This window comes from Pteronotus mesoamericanus, unplaced genomic scaffold (genome assembly GCF_021234165.1).
Source record: "Pteronotus mesoamericanus isolate MK-2021 breed Mesoamerican mustached bat unplaced genomic scaffold, CSHL_Meso_final contig_66, whole genome shotgun sequence".
Taxonomy (NCBI): domain Eukaryota; kingdom Metazoa; phylum Chordata; class Mammalia; order Chiroptera; family Mormoopidae; genus Pteronotus; species Pteronotus mesoamericanus.
This window is the reverse complement of record NW_026555230.1, coordinates 2,167,450-2,183,927: the sequence shown is the minus strand read 5'-3', so window position 1 is coordinate 2,183,927 and position 16,478 is coordinate 2,167,450. Positions and strand designations below refer to the sequence as shown.

At 49.8% G+C, this 16,478-nt stretch overlaps 2 protein-coding genes across 5 annotated transcripts in view; one reads left to right on the top strand and one right to left on the bottom strand.

The window, feature by feature from the left end:
* Nucleotides 1-5,506, top strand: part of MTMR1 (myotubularin related protein 1) — an 81,957-nt gene extending 76,451 nt beyond the window's left edge. For all 3 annotated transcript variants that reach the window (XM_054581805.1, XM_054581804.1, XM_054581803.1), the window contains one exon: nt 2,954-5,506. In XM_054581805.1, coding sequence (XP_054437780.1) covers nt 2,954-3,115 — 162 coding nt within the window. In that variant the 3' untranslated portion in view covers nt 3,116-5,506. The remainder of the gene's footprint in view (nt 1-2,953) is intronic.
* A 1,015-nt stretch (nt 5,507-6,521) lies between these two features.
* Nucleotides 6,522-16,478, bottom strand: part of CD99L2 (CD99 molecule like 2) — a 128,635-nt gene continuing 118,678 nt past the window's right edge. The window contains exons 7-9 of one of the 2 annotated variants that reach the window (XM_054581807.1): nt 16,104-16,223; nt 10,623-10,688; nt 6,522-9,424 (exon numbers count right to left, since the gene is read on the bottom strand). In XM_054581807.1, coding sequence (XP_054437782.1) covers nt 9,360-9,424; nt 10,623-10,688; nt 16,104-16,223 — 251 coding nt within the window. In that variant the 3' untranslated portion in view covers nt 6,522-9,359. Of the gene's footprint in view, nt 9,425-10,576; nt 10,689-16,103; nt 16,224-16,478 lie in introns of both variants that reach the window. The other variant, XM_054581808.1, reaches the window with a different exon arrangement.

Genomic DNA, 16,478 nt, shown 5'->3' with positions numbered 1-16,478 from the left:
TAAGGGGACCTTAGTACTAAGGCAGCCAGAGCACATTTCTAAATCCCAAACAGGTTCTGGGTTTAGTGTGTCTTTTGAATAGCAAAAATACTAACTTGTAAGAGTTATTAAATATTTTCTTTATTGAAGAATATCTGAAGCTGGAAAGACGCAGTCTCAACTCTTTACGCCATGAAAACAAACAGTATTACATTTAGCTTCTTTGGTCAATGGTCAACGTTTTAAATACAGGTTAATTTTATCTGTGGCCAGTAAGCCATTAGTAACTTATTTCAAATGTTTAGTGCTTACACCTGTACCAATGAGCATCCATCCTTAGCCCTGTGGCCTCCAGAAGGCTTCCTCACAAGCACGGTCCCCAAACTCTTTCTCCTTTGCTCTTTGGAGTGGCCCAAACCTTGGACAACTCATCCCCTAGTGGCCAAAGTCAGTCATACAAGGTGCCCTGGCACGGGCAGTCATGGAAGGGAAGGTTGCCCCTAAGCCAGGGCCAAATACCGTTTCTGGTCGTGACTGTCTCGGGTGATTTGATGCCTGATGTGGGACAAGGTCCTTAGCCTCACTGAGACCCTGCAGGGGGGCATGAGTGTGAAATGAGTCCCTACCTTGAAAGATGGTAGGCAGGTAATCCAGCTTTTTGCGTTCTCCCTGCACTGTGCTACACAGAAGGGAGAACTGGAAGGCAGTCCATGGTGCACAGCTTTTTATCCTCAATGTAACAGGCATGCTTTGGAAACTTTCTAGGTGCCAGCCACACAGAGTGTGTTAGGGAGTAGGATGGGCCTTGGTCACATCCAAGGCCAGAGCTTGGTAGGCCCAAGCCTCAGAGGGCCTTGTAAAGCATCTCTAGGAGTTTGCGCTTTATCCCAGAAGCTATGGGAGCCTCCTTCCTCCACACCCACCCCCGCCAGGGTTTGTAGGGCAAGACCTGGTGTATGTTCTAGGAAACTCACCCTGGTAGCACTAAGGTGGACAGGAATAGGGAGGGGGGCAGTGAAGACTGTGGCAAATGGATCAGAAGGCCAATGTGGGTGTCTGTGACAGGGGGCAGTGAGCCAGGCTAAGCAGAGAGGAGGGACAGGGAGAATAGACACGGGGCACAAGCTTGTTGGGTCTCTTTCCTCTGAGGATAGGCTACATTGGTTGCCTGGAGAGGGGCTCCTGGGCATCCATCAAAGGATGGCTGGGTCGGGATGAGGGCCCAGGAAATACCTTGTGTCCTTTGGGACCCTCATGGCTTGTGTCTCACACATGCTAGCACCCACTAGGTGACTGGCCCCTAAGTGTGCATCTTCTTGAGAAAGCATGCCTTTGGCTTATTGTCAATGAAAATGACATACAAGGAAAACATCTGAAAGGCTGCACAGATGTATGATGTTCCTCTCAGGCCCTGGGTGTATATGAACTTGTATTCACTGTCTGCTCTGTCTGAGGCCAGGTTGCATGTGTTAGTAATGGGAGCCTGGTTACAAAGCAATCTGTATTTTGATTGGAACCAAATGATCTTACATACAGGAAAGTGTCAAATAGGTCCTAAGGCCAAGAGGGGTGCTGTTATCTATCTCACAGTGGCTTAGGGATCAGCACCTGGTTTGGAGCTGATCCCTAACTTTCTCTTACCTGGGGATCCTTTGCTGTCAGATTCCCACATTTCTGTCCTATCCCTTCTTCCTCTGACCTGCCGAAGTCAGGAGTTTATTCTTGGCCTCTTCAGGCCTGGTCACTGAGCCACCCTGCTATGGTGGGGGCACCTGGCTGCCCTCTTTTTCATCCCCCCTCTCTCGTGCTCTCCCTTCCTCTCTTGTCTCTGGCTTGCTCACGCAAATCTCCACCCTTCTCTTTCCCTCTCCTCTCTGTCACCCCTTTGTCTCTGTCCTTCTCTCCCACTTTCGTATTCCTGTCCCTCCCTCTCATCTGTTTCCCCCTTCTCTCATCTCTGTCCCTCTTATCTCTGTCTTCCTCCTCTCCTCTTCCCTCCAGTCAGGCTGATCATCACTGGCATCCCTGATGGGACAGTTCAGTCTTTGGTGGAGGTAAATGATGAAACAAACAGGCTTGGTGGGAGTGGAGAGTCCAAAGGCCTTCCACCCAGAGCACGTGCCATTTGCGCTGGTCCCTGTGGTATAAAGCAAGCATGTGTGTGAAAAAGTAGAAGGGAAAGTACTTGGATGGGTTCTTCCAAATCCTAGAAGATTCTGGAATGCCAGAGGGGAGTATAGGTAGGACCTGGTGAGAGGTGAGAAGGACAGGAAGGCTAGGGTCTGACCACACAGGGTCTTGAGGCCAAGGTCAGGCTGGTGGAAGGAGGAAGCCATTGGAGGATGTTAAGTGGTTGTCCCTTGTTGCATGGAGGGAGGAAAGGAAGGAGGAGCCAGTGTCTCCAAGGGACTTCCCTCTGCTGGCACTGCTTTCTCCAGGGGCTTCTGCCAGCTCCTGCTCCAAGTGAAGAAAATGAATGTAACTTCAATTTGTAGGAAGTGCTGATTTAACAGAAGTATGTGTAGCCAGTAGAGCTATTTTAAAGTTGCAAAACTTCAGAAGTAACGGCAGTATGTGTGCGTGCAGGAGGCACACATGTAAACACTGCCCTGGGGCAGCTCTGAAGCCAGTTGCATTTTCCCACCAGTCTGAGGAAGACTGACTGTCCCTTTCCTAGTTGGTGCCTGTGGCTTTGCCTAATGCACAGGTTGAGGTTTCGCCTGAGGCCTCTTGTGTTCTCTCAGAATCTGGACAAGCTGGCAGAAGAGCACAAGTGACAAAAGCGTCCCCACAGGGCCAGCTGAAGGCCCCAGTTCCTGGGTGGGGGGCCCTGTAGCTTGGCTTGGAGACTTAGGACACACGGCATATTGGTTGTGAACTCAGCCTGCATTTAGCACCCGCATGCTGAAAGGCTATGTTAGAAACAGTGCCCCAGAGTGGCCCACTAACCCAGCTGTGTCCTGCTTGTCCCCAGATGCCGATTCACCAAAATCTCAAGGAATTGCTGGCCGTCAGGGCGGAGCTGCAGAAGAGGGTGGAGGACCTGCAGCGGGAGGTGGCCACTCGAGCCTCGTCCCCATCTGAGCGGGGCTCCTCACCTTCCCACTCAGTCACGCCTGTCCATACCTCAGTCTGATGGGCTCCAGGGGTGGCAGTTCCGGTGAGTCCAGCCATCAAGGCCATCCTGGGCTCTGCTGGTCTCCCCGGTGACTCAGGCGAGGGTCCTGCAACCTGTTCTGGCTGTAACTTGTGATCTTGTCTTTTAGGATTAGGCCTGGTGCCTTCCACATCTGGATGTGTGTGGCTAGCTGACAGCTCCCACTGTCGTCTGTACTTTTTGTTTTCTGAACACCCCATTTCTCTCCTTTTTGGTTTCTCAGGGTGGCCGTCTGTCCCACTGACCATGTGACCCACCTTTCTATTGCTCAGGCAGCTTGAGAGAAGCCATAGTGAATGGAACACAGTGCTTAGGATCAAGAAGGTCTCATACCATTTCTTTCCTTCATTAAAACAAACGCCGTTCACTTACAGACCATGTTGCCAGCCACGGGGCTTCTTTTAGCTCCTTGCTACAACTTGAAAACTGTTTTAAAATTAACTGCTTGCGGGGAAAGACAGACCATTTGCCCTCTGTTCCAGAGTTTTCTTGCAAGGGGACCCCTGTACCAATTACTGTTGTGTACATATATGGTATTTTTTAAAAACAGAAATATGCATTTATTTTCCTATGTCTCTTTTTTTAATGTTTAGACTAGTCACCCTGGGAGGTACCTCCTAACCGGACTGTGTAAGAAATTATTTTCAAACAAAGCTCATGCTAACTTTTATGTGGTACATTTGAAATGCAATTTGAATATGGTCATTTAAATGGCATTGTGTTCTGTCCTCCCTCACCTTAATTCTGGTACTTGCTTCCTGAGGTGGCCTAGACCATTGATGACAATAGCAGCAGTTTCCCTCGGGATGGCTTTGCAGAGGGGAAACTGAGGACTCTGGCCGCTCTGTGCAGGTGCTGGCTTTCCCGTGGGCTCCTTTAAGGAGCTGCCTGTTCACAGCTCCTGACCTGTCTGACCCTGCAGCTTCCTGCTTCTTTGCTGCTGGTCATTATTGTCAAAGTGAGTCTGCTCTCACCTATAATCTGCCTGTCTGAATATCCCTTTAACTCAGTTTACCCATATGACTTCATGTCAGTATTTTGAAGCAACCACTGTGCTGTGGCTTCAGTTGCCAAAAGCGTAGCACCGGCTTCCCTTGGTTTTCTCCTCTTAGAGCCAACCTTCTCCAACCTGGTCTCCCCTCCCAGTTTCGCACTTTCACTCACTGACTTTGGGCTCTAGGCCTCTTATCAGTATGGGCAGGAACTAATTTACAGTCAACTGATCCATCCACTAGTGCTGAAGCTCTGAGCTCCTCTGTGTGGCGTGGCACAGAATCTCGCACATTTGCCTCTGCACCAGCAGGCCACACCCTCCCCCGGCTCTGCCAGTCATGGGGACCCCCTTCGCTGCAGGAATTAAACTTGCCTGTCAAGTCGGGGGCCTCAGAAGCTCATAGGGTCAGACCTGAGTACAACTGCATTGGAATATCTAGTCTGTTTCAAATTACTGGATGCTATGCCAAGTCTTACATACTGACCTTATTTTTGAAAATAGATTCTTGAAAAAGATTTTTTACAGTCAAATAGTTAGAGAATAGATGTTTTGTCAACTTGGAACTTTCTGACTCTTACAGAAAATTGTCTGGTATCTGTAAGGTTATCTGAAGTACTTCTTCAAAGTAATTTGATCACCTATAATGAATTCTCCATTTCTATCAGCTGGGGATTAGTTTCTAAATCATAGTTCAATTGATACTAGTTTTTGACTTATGCTCCCAACATAGCTGAAAGCTTATTTATGAATGGATAAACCGGATTATTCATTGATTTGTAAATGCAGACATTTGCCAGTTTTTTCCCCCTAGAAATATCCTTTAATCCCCTAGCTGCACTAAGACTATTAAACTTGGTGGGGACTAGATGAAGCTTGTGCCAGAACCAGAGAAGCAGAGTGCGCTTATTCTCGCCCCAGTTGGCTAGTTTGGTGCTGGGGCAGGGTGGGGGCCTGGACTGGGCTGTCCCACAGGCCTCTGTATGCTGGGCCCCAGGAGCCCTAGAAACTCCCATTCGATTTAAAAGCAACAATACAGATCATTTTCCTTTATATGTTCATAAGAGAAAACTATTTCTAAAACAATTTGAAACATAGTTTTGTTACCTAAACAATTCTTTCTTTTTTCGGTCTTATTTAGGTGTACTAGAATGTAAAACTTTACGGTTCAGATTTTTAAAAACTGGTACAGTATCTTATTTGCGTCATCTGATGCACTATATTTCAATCGGTAATTAAAATGATAATATGTTTGCTCTGTGGCTTCTTAAGTATTTTGTTAGACTTTTTCCCTTGGGGAAAATTAGTAATAGTAAACATTCATGTTACTTTATTATGTGCCAAATACAATATATGTAAAGTGCCTTTACATGATTTGATTCATTTACTAAATTGTAAATGCATTTTCTCGTAAGTCTTCAGTGTTTTGGCTGGAATGGGTAAAGTACCTTGAGAAAATGTTAAGGACACGGGAAAGAACTGGAGACACCTGAAAGTCAGGTGTGGCTCTGAGGAGGCAGGGCTGTCTTTCCAGACCCTGAGTCCTAGAGTCTAAAACCTGGCAGACTTCTGAGAAGCCACAAGGTTCCCAGCCCAAGTCTGTGGAAGAAATGCTGGCCTTCTGCAGGGCTATAAGGGCTTGGATGATACCACAGAGACCCCTGCAGGTCACCCTTCCTAAAAGGGCCTGGGGTCCCTGTCTCTCTTCATGGAGCAGTCACTGTAGCTGTAGTCCCCAGCAGTGATATCCCAGTAGCCAGGCTGGGAGGGCTGCTGTGCCAGGCCTCAGCTGGCCATGCAGAACCTCTGCACTGAAATCACTTCGTGGGTTTGGGTTTGAAGACTTTATGTTATTTTACTACGAGAACAAAAATGCCGCCTACCTCAATGCGAAAACCCTTGTAGTATCTATCACATCTTGGTCATGCTGAAATATCCGTCTTTTCAGTTTTTAAGCCCAGCTGTGAGGTTATGACATGAGCACACTTTATCCCAAACAGGCCATTCCCCACACAGCTGCGTAGGGGCCCCCCTCCCTGCTCAGCTCTGTGGCTGAAATCAGCGCACAGACCTTGCATCCTCCCTCGACACTGCCTTTCTTTGAAGAAGGCAGAGCAATGGGCTTGGGAGTGGAGTCTGGGCCCTGCCTCTGTCCTCCCACCTCCCCGGCATCAGGCAGGCCACTCCGCTCCACATCTCCAGGCCTTGGCTCCTTGTACCCCGAGGGGGGCTGCCCCCTGGAGGCCCTAAGCTACCTCACGCCTTCTAGACAAGTGCGTTTGGCTGGGGAGGATATAGAAGAGGGTCTGCTCAATATCATAAATTAAGAAACAAACAGCATCACTTGACAAAGGCAGTGCCTTAAACGCCATCACAATGCAGTCATCTGTTATGTTCCATTTTGTTTAATGCAAAGACGAGACAGATAACAATTCACACTTAAATACAAGCACATAAAAAGTACTGGGGACTCTGAGAGCAGTCTCTACTTCTTCTTTGTAGAGAACTGGTACTAACCCCCAAGTTGCCAAGACAATGGGCCTGGTACTGTTCTATGGGTCTGCCCCGGGAGGGTACCTCACACCACGAAGGTGCCATGTCTTCTCCTTCCATGTGCTCAGTTATTGGTAACACTGTGCCCCCGCCACCACCTTAAGCTGATACAGACTGGCTATTTTCAATTGACCCTCCTAATTAACCCACTTTATCTCCCCTATCACCTGGGACAGGCCCATGCTGGCCAATGCAACTTTAAGATAACCACGCAGTTACAAGAGCCCCGTAGGCTTCTGCAGGTGTTAGTTTTCCCCCACCCCCAACTGCTTCAGGATGAAAGGTCTGCAAATGGGTGGCTCAGTGACCTTTCAGGCATGGCCAGTCACTAGGAGCAGGTCTGGGTACTGGGCTGTGGGCATTCTGCAGAAGGTACCCACATAGCTAAGGGGGAACAAAATCGGTCTGCCAACTGAAGTCACTGCTGTTGAGAATGTGTTGATGACTCATCACAGCTGGAGGACTGTAGGCTCTTTGCCATCACAAGCCTCAGGTTAAAGCTAAAGGGAACAACTGGGGGCAGGCACGTGGCTTCCGGCCTTCCAGTGAGAAGCTCAACCACCTAGTATGAGTGCCATGCCTGGCCATACCAGGAGACACACAGGCCATATCACTCCTCATACTACTCACTGTTGTGACAGACCTCTCTATAAATGTCTTCACTTCCTAGTGGCAGGGAGGAGAAATATTTTACCACATGCAAGTGCTGCCCCTCTTTTTTATCCTTTAAAATGCCTCAGGGGTCTTGGTACTCAGCCATCCTAATGTGATCCCTCCAACTCCTGCTTTCCCTGAATCCTGAGGTCATCCTGTCTACGTGGCAACAAGTCACGGATGCGAAAATCCTTCATAGCTACCTCCTGCCCAGCACTAGTCAGGGGAGGAGGCCATCGGTTCTTGCCATCCTTGGGAGGGACAAGCCCAGCAAAAGTGACAACAGTCTAGCTACTGAGGTCTGGGAGGTGCTGGAAACAGGCACACCTTACAAGCAATGCCTCCCCTCCTCAAACTCCTAAAGCATGAGGAGGCCACATTTTTCTTCCTCCACAGTACCATGCAGAAGTGTACCCTCAGTGCTCCCTGCCCCCTCACAGACACACACTCCTGGCCTGTGATGTACCCCCATATAGGAGAAGACGTTTTAGGACCTGAAGGTCTGCACTGGGGATAGGTCCAAAGGGCAACATTGAACCACGCACTGCAATTGATTACCATCCCACAAATATGTTTTTAAAGCAAGCACTAAAATGAACACACAAGGCATGCATTAGATAACCTAAGGGGTCTGTTCACACTTGGACGGTTTCCTTAACTGCTTGGAGTTGTCTCATCCCAGCACAGTAGACAGGGAGCTAACACATATCCTGTGGAGTTTGTGAGGCCTCCCTTGTAGGGCAGAGGCACACGAACTTGTGTCCTTCTTGCTCGCCTACATTATGCTTTCCGAACTGATTTCTGACACTGCGAAATGATTATCAGTAGACCGTGGCTTTAGACTCTAAGTCAGCCTCTGACAGCAGAACTCACAGGGACAGGACCACATGTGGGCCAAACAGGAAGCCAGCTTTGCTCCAGCCCAAACCAGACAGCACCAGGCCAGGTGAGGGGCCAGTGCCACGGTTCTGGTGTTTACCATAGTGACAGGCGCCCAGTGTTCATTCCTCATCAACAGGCCAGACAGAGTAACTACAAACTTACTAAGTCAGGTGTATGTCACTAAACCAAGCAAATAGGCTTCCCCTCTCCTCCCCTCCCCTCCCCTCCCCTCCTATCTCCCTCAAATATATTTCTAAGCAAACAGTGGCATGCTCTGGCTTTGATGCTCATTCATAATGCCTGTAGCTTTTGCTACGAACATAAAAACACAAACAGGGTGAAAGCTGAACACCTCACTAGCCCAGGATAAAACACATTTCTAGTACATAAATGATTCCTAAAAACTAACCATGTCAGTCTGCAGACCACACCCAGTCCCCTATGGAATGAGATGGGAATTAGACCTGAGAGTCACCAGCTTCTACTTGCCCAGAAGATTCCTGAACTCTCAAGGCAGATTGTCATGGCATGCATTTTTGCAGTTAAATAAATGAAAAGTCTCCATGTGGACTAGCTCTCTGGAAGCCCAGCAGGAAGCGTCAAAGCTGGAACTGGAAAGGACCCAAATGACCCCCCCATCCCCACCCCCACCCAGGGTGTCATATGCGCATAGTGTTGCCTGGTGTTCACTGATTCTCTTCCTTGCAGGGCGCTAAGCACCGGGTACTAGCTAGCTAGGCTCTCTGACAGCTCTCTGAGGTCACACCAAGGGCTGCCTGTGAGTCAATACAGCACCTCGGGGATCACACTACCCTGTGATCAATCTCTTGTCTCCTAAGCATAAGCATAGTCTTGCCCTCCCTCAATGGGTCCCTGTCCCCAGCTCACTATGGCCTGGGACAGGCTGGCTTTGTGGAGTTGGTGACCCAGCAGCTCCCAAGGCTGGATTTCAACACCGAGTCTCTTCAGGGTGCCTGTGGCAGCACACAGAAATCAAACTCACAAACACCCAGAGCTTATACAGAAAACTTAGAACAAGAAGCCAATGATATCAAAGGAGCAGTACAGCAGCTGCAAGTCCAAATGAAATGAGCTTGGTCCTCAGTGGCAGCACCACTGTGCGCCCGCTGCTGCGAGGGGCCCTCAGATCTTGGGCGGCTGGGGCTGTGGTGGCTCTGCAGACTGTCGTGGCAGCTCTAAGTATTTCACTGGGAAGAGAAAATGCCTGTTAGAAGGGATTCATTTCCACCCTGCATAGAAGGCACAAGTACACAAGTCAGCCCCTGCTGGGGATAACGATCTGGCTCTCTGTCCTTCCTGTTCAGGGGTTGGGGCAGCTCAGCCCCTCCTGGCCAACCTTCGCTCTGGCGCCCACTCTGTCCCCAGCCAGGGCAACCCTGGGCCCTGGAGAGGAGCCTCCAATTCCCCATCTGCAACACAGAAATGGTCCTGATGGGGTTGCTGGGAGGATTATTTTAAATAAAGCATTTAACATAGTACCTGGGCTACAGAACGTACTTATCCAATGGTGGCTAAGAATTTTAAAAATGATTATAGCAAATGGGGCTGTAGAGTCAGTTTCCCTGTGTTTTAATCTATGGCCCTTTAATCCATTCAGTACATTACCACCAAGTATCTGTCCTAAGCAATGTCATAGAGTCCCCTGCCCCCACCGTCACACACCAGTGGGGCCTATCTCCACTGCTGCTGCTGTCTGGTCCAGGCACAAGATGTACCATGCTCCCCTGTCTCCCTGTCTGCACCTACCCCAGCCTTTGCTGAGGAAAACTGCTGGGTTTTCCCCTTCACAGAGCCTTTTCTGACCACCCCTTTGGCATTCTGGGCCCACAAATGGTATCTGCCCTGAGGAACTAGCCACTCTAGGCCAGCAGCCTGACCTTAGGTAGCCTTCATCACTGATGGTTCCTGCACCCAGAAAGGGCTTGATGACTATGGAAGAGGGGGGGAGGGGAAGAGGGAGGGAGGAAAATGTGCTCCAATAATTGGGTCTATGTTTTCACCAAGTTCCCTCTTGCCTTTGGCAATTTTCAAATTGAAAATTAAAAAGTTTGGCTCTATCGGAATTTGTCTGGGAGTCATCTGTTTTCACTGCAGGGAGTATAGGGGTCTGGGGCTCATGCTCAAATGAGTCAGGAGCAGAACCTGAGCCCCAACAGTGCACTGAAGTCCTCCTCATGGCACTGGCTGTGGTCCCAGTGTCCCTAGTGGCCAGCTGATCAGAGGCTGAGTGCAGGGACCTCTGGGCCCTTGAAGCCTCTTACTCTGGATGGAAATTCTAGTAACAGACACCTCTCTGCTTCCTGCTTCACTAGCACAGTTCTGCTCAGTGCCAGGCTCACCAAATAGGAGACCTTCAGCAGGGTACACTGACCAAGAAGTCCTCACCTTCGGGTTCTTCACACACAACAGCCTCCAAGTTCTCTCCCTTCACGTAGTCTGCATTGAGACCCTCTGCAAAGGGCAAAGGGGAGTTAGTGACTGACCCAGAACCAAACGGTCTCCCACCGTGATCAAGCACTCCTGATCAAGTCCTCCATTAGTTAAAACAGCACAACTCCCTTAATAGACTCAGACCCTTCATCTTGAGCCACCTGGATGTCCCTGTCTGGGCAAAGAGTGGCTGTCTGGGAGTGTGCTGCCTTCCCATGAGTTCTCGTCGTCATCCTCAGAAATGATGACAGGAGGCAAAGGTGCCTGACAGACCCCCCATTCCCATAGGGCAAGTGCCACCACATGTGATGCTGTGGGCCAGAGAGCAGCTCCGCTCAGCAGAAGAGGCACCCAATGACAGGGCTTGGTGTCACCCATGGGTTCACATGTTGGCCCAGGGGCAAGGGAAATAGAGTGGGAGCCAGGCACTACATGGGTAACTGATGGATGCTAAGCAGGGAGGGGCAGATGGCTGAGTGGGGCTCACTGTGGAGATGCCGCCAAAGCCTCCTGCTAGCATACATTCTTCCCAGGTAACACCCACACGGAGAGGCTGATTGACTCCTCTAGGCAGTGGGAATAGCAGTGTCCCTGCCCCAGCATACAGGGCTCACAGCCCATGAATAGTTGCTCTGGTCTAGTTAGTCATTTGGGCTTTCTCCCTACTTACTTCCTAGAGGGACTTGGGGACTCTACAAAGCATCCTCTGCTAGCACCCAGGCCACTGAGCAGCACCATGCTGGACACAAGGGCCATTACGCAGGACTCGGATTGGATCCCACCCCTGCTGCTGCTTGGGGAGAGTCAAGAGTCCCTGTCTTATCCTGGGATGAGTGGGAGACTAGAAATCTCATCAAAGCCCCGGGCTTGGGGAAAATCTGGTCATGGTTACAACCAACCAACCAACCGAATGAGTAGGCCCCAGTGTGAAGCATGAATTGCTCTGACCTCCTGGGCTGCATTCAGGCTCTTTGCTTAGAAAAGTATGCCTGCCTGCCCTGATGCTTTCTGGGCTCAAGGCGGACACCAGAGGGGCCCAGGGAAACTGTGGGCATCAGTCATTGGCAGGTATGAGTGGCCCCCACACAGGGCAGGGCAGGTAATGGGGTTGAGGGAAGCTCTTCCCACCCAATAAGCAGGGGATGGGAGGCGTGCCCTGACCCCTGATCACTGCCCAGCTGTCATCCTGGTATGAATGGTACTGACTTTTGCCAGTGGGTAGCCATCTGGTTGCTCCTCAGGGATGACTACCAGTGGGCATCTGAGTCCCAGGCAGGACCCCCACCGCCCGCCCTCACATCCCTGAACCCAGCTGCACCCAGCCTAGGGATAGAGTCAGGCAGGTGGCACCCTCCCACACATATCAGGGAAAGCTAAAGATGGTTGTGGTTGCCACCAAGTTGGAGAATGCCAGGGAAGGGGATTGGGTGAAGGGCGGTGAGAAGCAGCAAGATGAGGAGGGGGACAACGAGGCATTTATGCCAAAGCAGAAGAGGAAAGTAAGTCAAAGCACACCGTTACCTTAACATTCTGCTGCATCAGACACAAAGCTTGGAGCAAGAACTCAGGCCCCAGCAACAAAGCACGTGGGCTTTCGTTGAGACACGCTGGCCCTTTGCACTGAGGGCAGAGATGGGAATCCGAGGGTCCCCAAAAGCTGAGCCCCTTTGATGGCAGAAAAGGCTGGAAGCCCACTAGTGCCACAGTGGGGACAGGTCCTCCGAGCTGCCATGTGCCGCCCCTTGAGGCTTCCTGGTGCACCCAGTGCAGAGCGGTTTGTACTATGCCTTCCCTGACCTCCACACAGTGGGGTCTGAGGCCACTCTGGTCGGAGCCTCAGCAGAAAGGGCAGGGATGGGACGTCCTGATCGCCACCTTCAGAGTAGGCCTAGCCACTCCACATCCTTGAGACTCCTCCTGATTCCTACCTGGCCTAGGAGCCAGGCACACATCGGTGGATGAAGTGCATGTGTGAAGTCCCACACATGCTGACAGTCCAGAGAGTGATGGGGGCAGCAGTCACAGATGTAGAAACAAACCACTAACCCCGGTCCTGCCCCATGATCGCCACATCAGTTGGCAGGGGGTGCTGTGGCCACACTCAAGGAGAGGCATTTGGTCAGGGCCCTCAGGTTGGGAGGGCAGGAAGGCTTCTTGTGATGGTAGCCCAGGCCCAAAGAATGAGAGCAGCTAGGTGAGGAGAGGGGACAGCAGAGAGGATGCTGGAGATGGCAGGGCACACTCAGGAAAGTGAGTATGACTGTCGAGAAAGGCTTCTGGGGCCAGGGTTGCGATGGCAGGGAAGGGAATGAAAAGGAAGAGTTATGTTGGAGTGGAACCATGAAGTGCTTTGAATGACAAGTTCAAGGTCTAGGCCATGACCTGAAGATCAGTGGGGAACATGGGAAGTCCCAGCAGAGCTGGCCCTGTGCATTTTAGGTAGGTTACTCTGGATACCCTGAGCAAGGAGAAATGTGGGGGACACAGGAGCAGGCAGGAGGCTGATGTAACCATTCAGATGGAGGACTAGGAGACCGGCGCTGGACAGGCAGGGGCCTTGGTGGTGTGACCCCAGAACAGAGGGCACAATTCCAAGGACTGGGGAACCACTGATGTGGGGTGGGAGGGACAGGAGGACTGGTGGAATCTGTGAGGGGAGGCCACAGAGATGGTAGTGAAGACAACTTAAAAATTCTGAGAGAGATTGGGTAGTAAAAAAGAGTGGATACAGAAGCAAGACATCCTTTGATAGCACTTGCACGAGAGTGTCCAGGTAAGGGATTCAGGACAGTGTAGGTGGAGCAATGACGATGACATCATTTAACAGATTGAAGGGGGAAACCTGGGGGACAAAGACACAGGTGGAGGGGCCACTTACACAGGGGTCAGTGGGTATGGTGTGAATTCTCTGGCATGGAGAAAAACCTTGCCTTAGACTGAATGGGGAGCTGGGGAGAGGCCTACTGGGCTTCCACTCAGGGATCTGTGAGGGCAGCAGATCCCATGAACTTCCTGGAAGCTACCATTAGCCCTACCAATCCACTTTGCTCCCTGGCATGAGCCACTGCACCAGCAGACTTTCCCCCACTGCCTGGCCCAGCAACACCCTCATCTCGAGGCTGCCTCACAGAAAGAGGTCACATTCACGTCCTCCAGCTTTGTTGCCACATCGCTTTCAGCTGTCATCAACACCCCCTCTTTTTGGTTTATTCTTTCCTGAATATATAAATTGCTCAACTCTATATATGAAAGCCTTCTCCTTCTCATGTTTTATTTGGCTTCCCTGCTAATGCAATTTGCAAAACCTCACACCTCTGTTTTAGGAAAGAAGTGTGAAAACAATGCCTAAATTTCACCTTAGTGCCCCCACAGAGACACTAAGAAAAGGTGGTCCTATCAAACAGATAGACCCAGATATCTCTTTTGTGATTTGGAAGTCAATCTCTTTTCTCTTCCGTATTTCTACCTATTGGCACCCCTCTGGATTCATAGCTTTCTATCTGGAGTAAGTTCCTTCAATAATCATCTGAAGCTCCATTTCCTCATCTATGAGATAAGGGTGCACATCATACCTCCCCAATTGGGCTGTGGGAGTTCTCACTATTAGGGTAATAATGCTGTACTGGGGTGAATGGTGGCCCCCAAGAGATGTGTCCACATCCTCATCCCTGGAACTTGTGGATGTGACCTTGTTTGGAAAAGGATCTTTGCAGATGTGATTAAGTTAAGGATCTCAAGATGAGATCACCTTGGATTATCCAGGTGGGCCCTACATATCATATAATGACAAGTGTTCTATGAGAGACACAATAGGAGAGACACAGAGGGAAAAGCCATGTGAAGACCGAGGCTGAAACTGGAGTGATACAGCCATATGCCATGGGACACCTAAGGCCACCAGAACCTGGAAGAGGCAAGGAAGGATCCTTCCCTAGAGCTTCCAGAAGGAACCAATCCTGACGACACCTTGATCTTGTACTTCTGGCCTCCAGAAGTGTGAGAGAATAAATTTCTGTTGTTTTAAGCCACTCTGGTTTTGTTTTTTGTTGTTTTCTTGGCCAGGTTTGTACTCCTTCTGACACTTCCTTGTTTATAGCACTCTACAGCCAAGCCTCTTAATCCTTGGTGATTTGACAGTATCTCAAGGAGGGAGACAATGAACAGTTGTGCATGTTGTGCACTGAAGTGTGAACCGTGCACAGCCTGTGCCTGTGTATCTGTATGTGGTGGCCCTAGTCAAGAATGTCGTATAAGACTAAAAGAAGAAGATAGGATGGCCAGATGAAAAAATAATCAGAAGCGTTAGCAATAGTCATATTTAAAGCATTCTGGGAATCGGATTACTTTTCTGGGAAGCTCAAATCCCAGCTAGAATTAAAGGCAGAGGTCCAGAGGAAGGGTAGAAGAAACCTCACAGGGGATGATTCTAACTAGGCTTCAGGAAAGAGGAAAACTACTGCTGACTCAGATTCTGTCACTTGAACTGAAAATTACGTCTTAAAGTAGAGATGTACTCTCAGCAAACAGTGACACATCAATGCTGTGCTTAGAAAAACAACAACTGTGTTCTTTCTGTTCACCCTCAACAGCATTCACACAGGGTTCTGGACATGGGATACCTGACAGCTTCCAAGAGAGGATTTCATTTGTAACACACCTTATAGACAGCCACGGCATAAAATGGAAGCATCCTAGCTTTTACAAATATATCATGTAAAGGAGGGGGTGAAACCACATCTACTGTCTCTCTTGTATCCCTGCTCCTTCAAAACCAAGTCATGATTCCATAGATTTTAAGATTTTCTAGCTCACAGGGGAGGAGCTGGGGCACCAGGGCAGTGACTTCTTGGGGTCTGAAAGGAAGGGAAGGGTTGCCAGAATGAGTGCTAGCTTGCCCGACAGTGCTGCCTGCTGTGTCTCAGTGATCCCCAGAGACTGCTGCCTTCTGCTCTGGAGGAAAATGACAGCATAAGAGGGAGGTATTGACCCCAGGGCCTCTGAAAGGCCCAAATTACTTTAAGTGAGATCTGAGGCCATATGGAAATCCCAGGGCCTCTCCTATACTACGACAAGGAAACATCACAATGGCCACTGGGCTCTGCCCCCAGAGAAACCTGGCTTCTGGAAACTGGAACTCTTGAAAGACCAAGGTTAATGTGTCCAGCCCTATCCTTTCTACTAGGCTGGTTTACACATCAGTTTGGCCTAGATCTGTCCTCAAGCATTTCCAAAAATGCTACTCTACCTTCCCCTCTCCAATAAGTCTTCTCTGGAGTTGCTCTCAAGACAGGCTGTGGGACAGACCGGAATCTCAACTTGCTCACGTTTCTGCCCCTTTCCCTCAAAAGACCTTAACCACTTGTTCACATCCAGGAGTGGGAGGAATAAAATTGCTGCAGGCACAGCCACAAGCAGCCACACGGTGGATTCACTTACGTTCAATGCGGAAGCAGAACTTTTTCTGCTGATAGGAGATGTAACTGGAGACGGCACCAATCAGAGCCATGGCCAGGGCACTGGCCACACCGGCAATGGTTCCAGTCTCTGGTGACATTCCTGGGCAAAGGAGAGGGTGGAAGAAATGAGAAGATATGAGGTCAAGCCAATAGTACCACAAGGATTAGTTCAAACACTGAGCTAGCTTTGTTGCAATGCCCAGGACCTCCAAGCCAATGTTGAAGGCCTAGCCTCTTATATTGAAGGACATCAAATGACACAGTGTGCCTTCAGATTTGCCAAATACTTCTCATTTTCTGTTAAGTGTTTTCATTTTTAGAAGCTTAAAAGGTGGTCATGGAAATGATGCAGTCC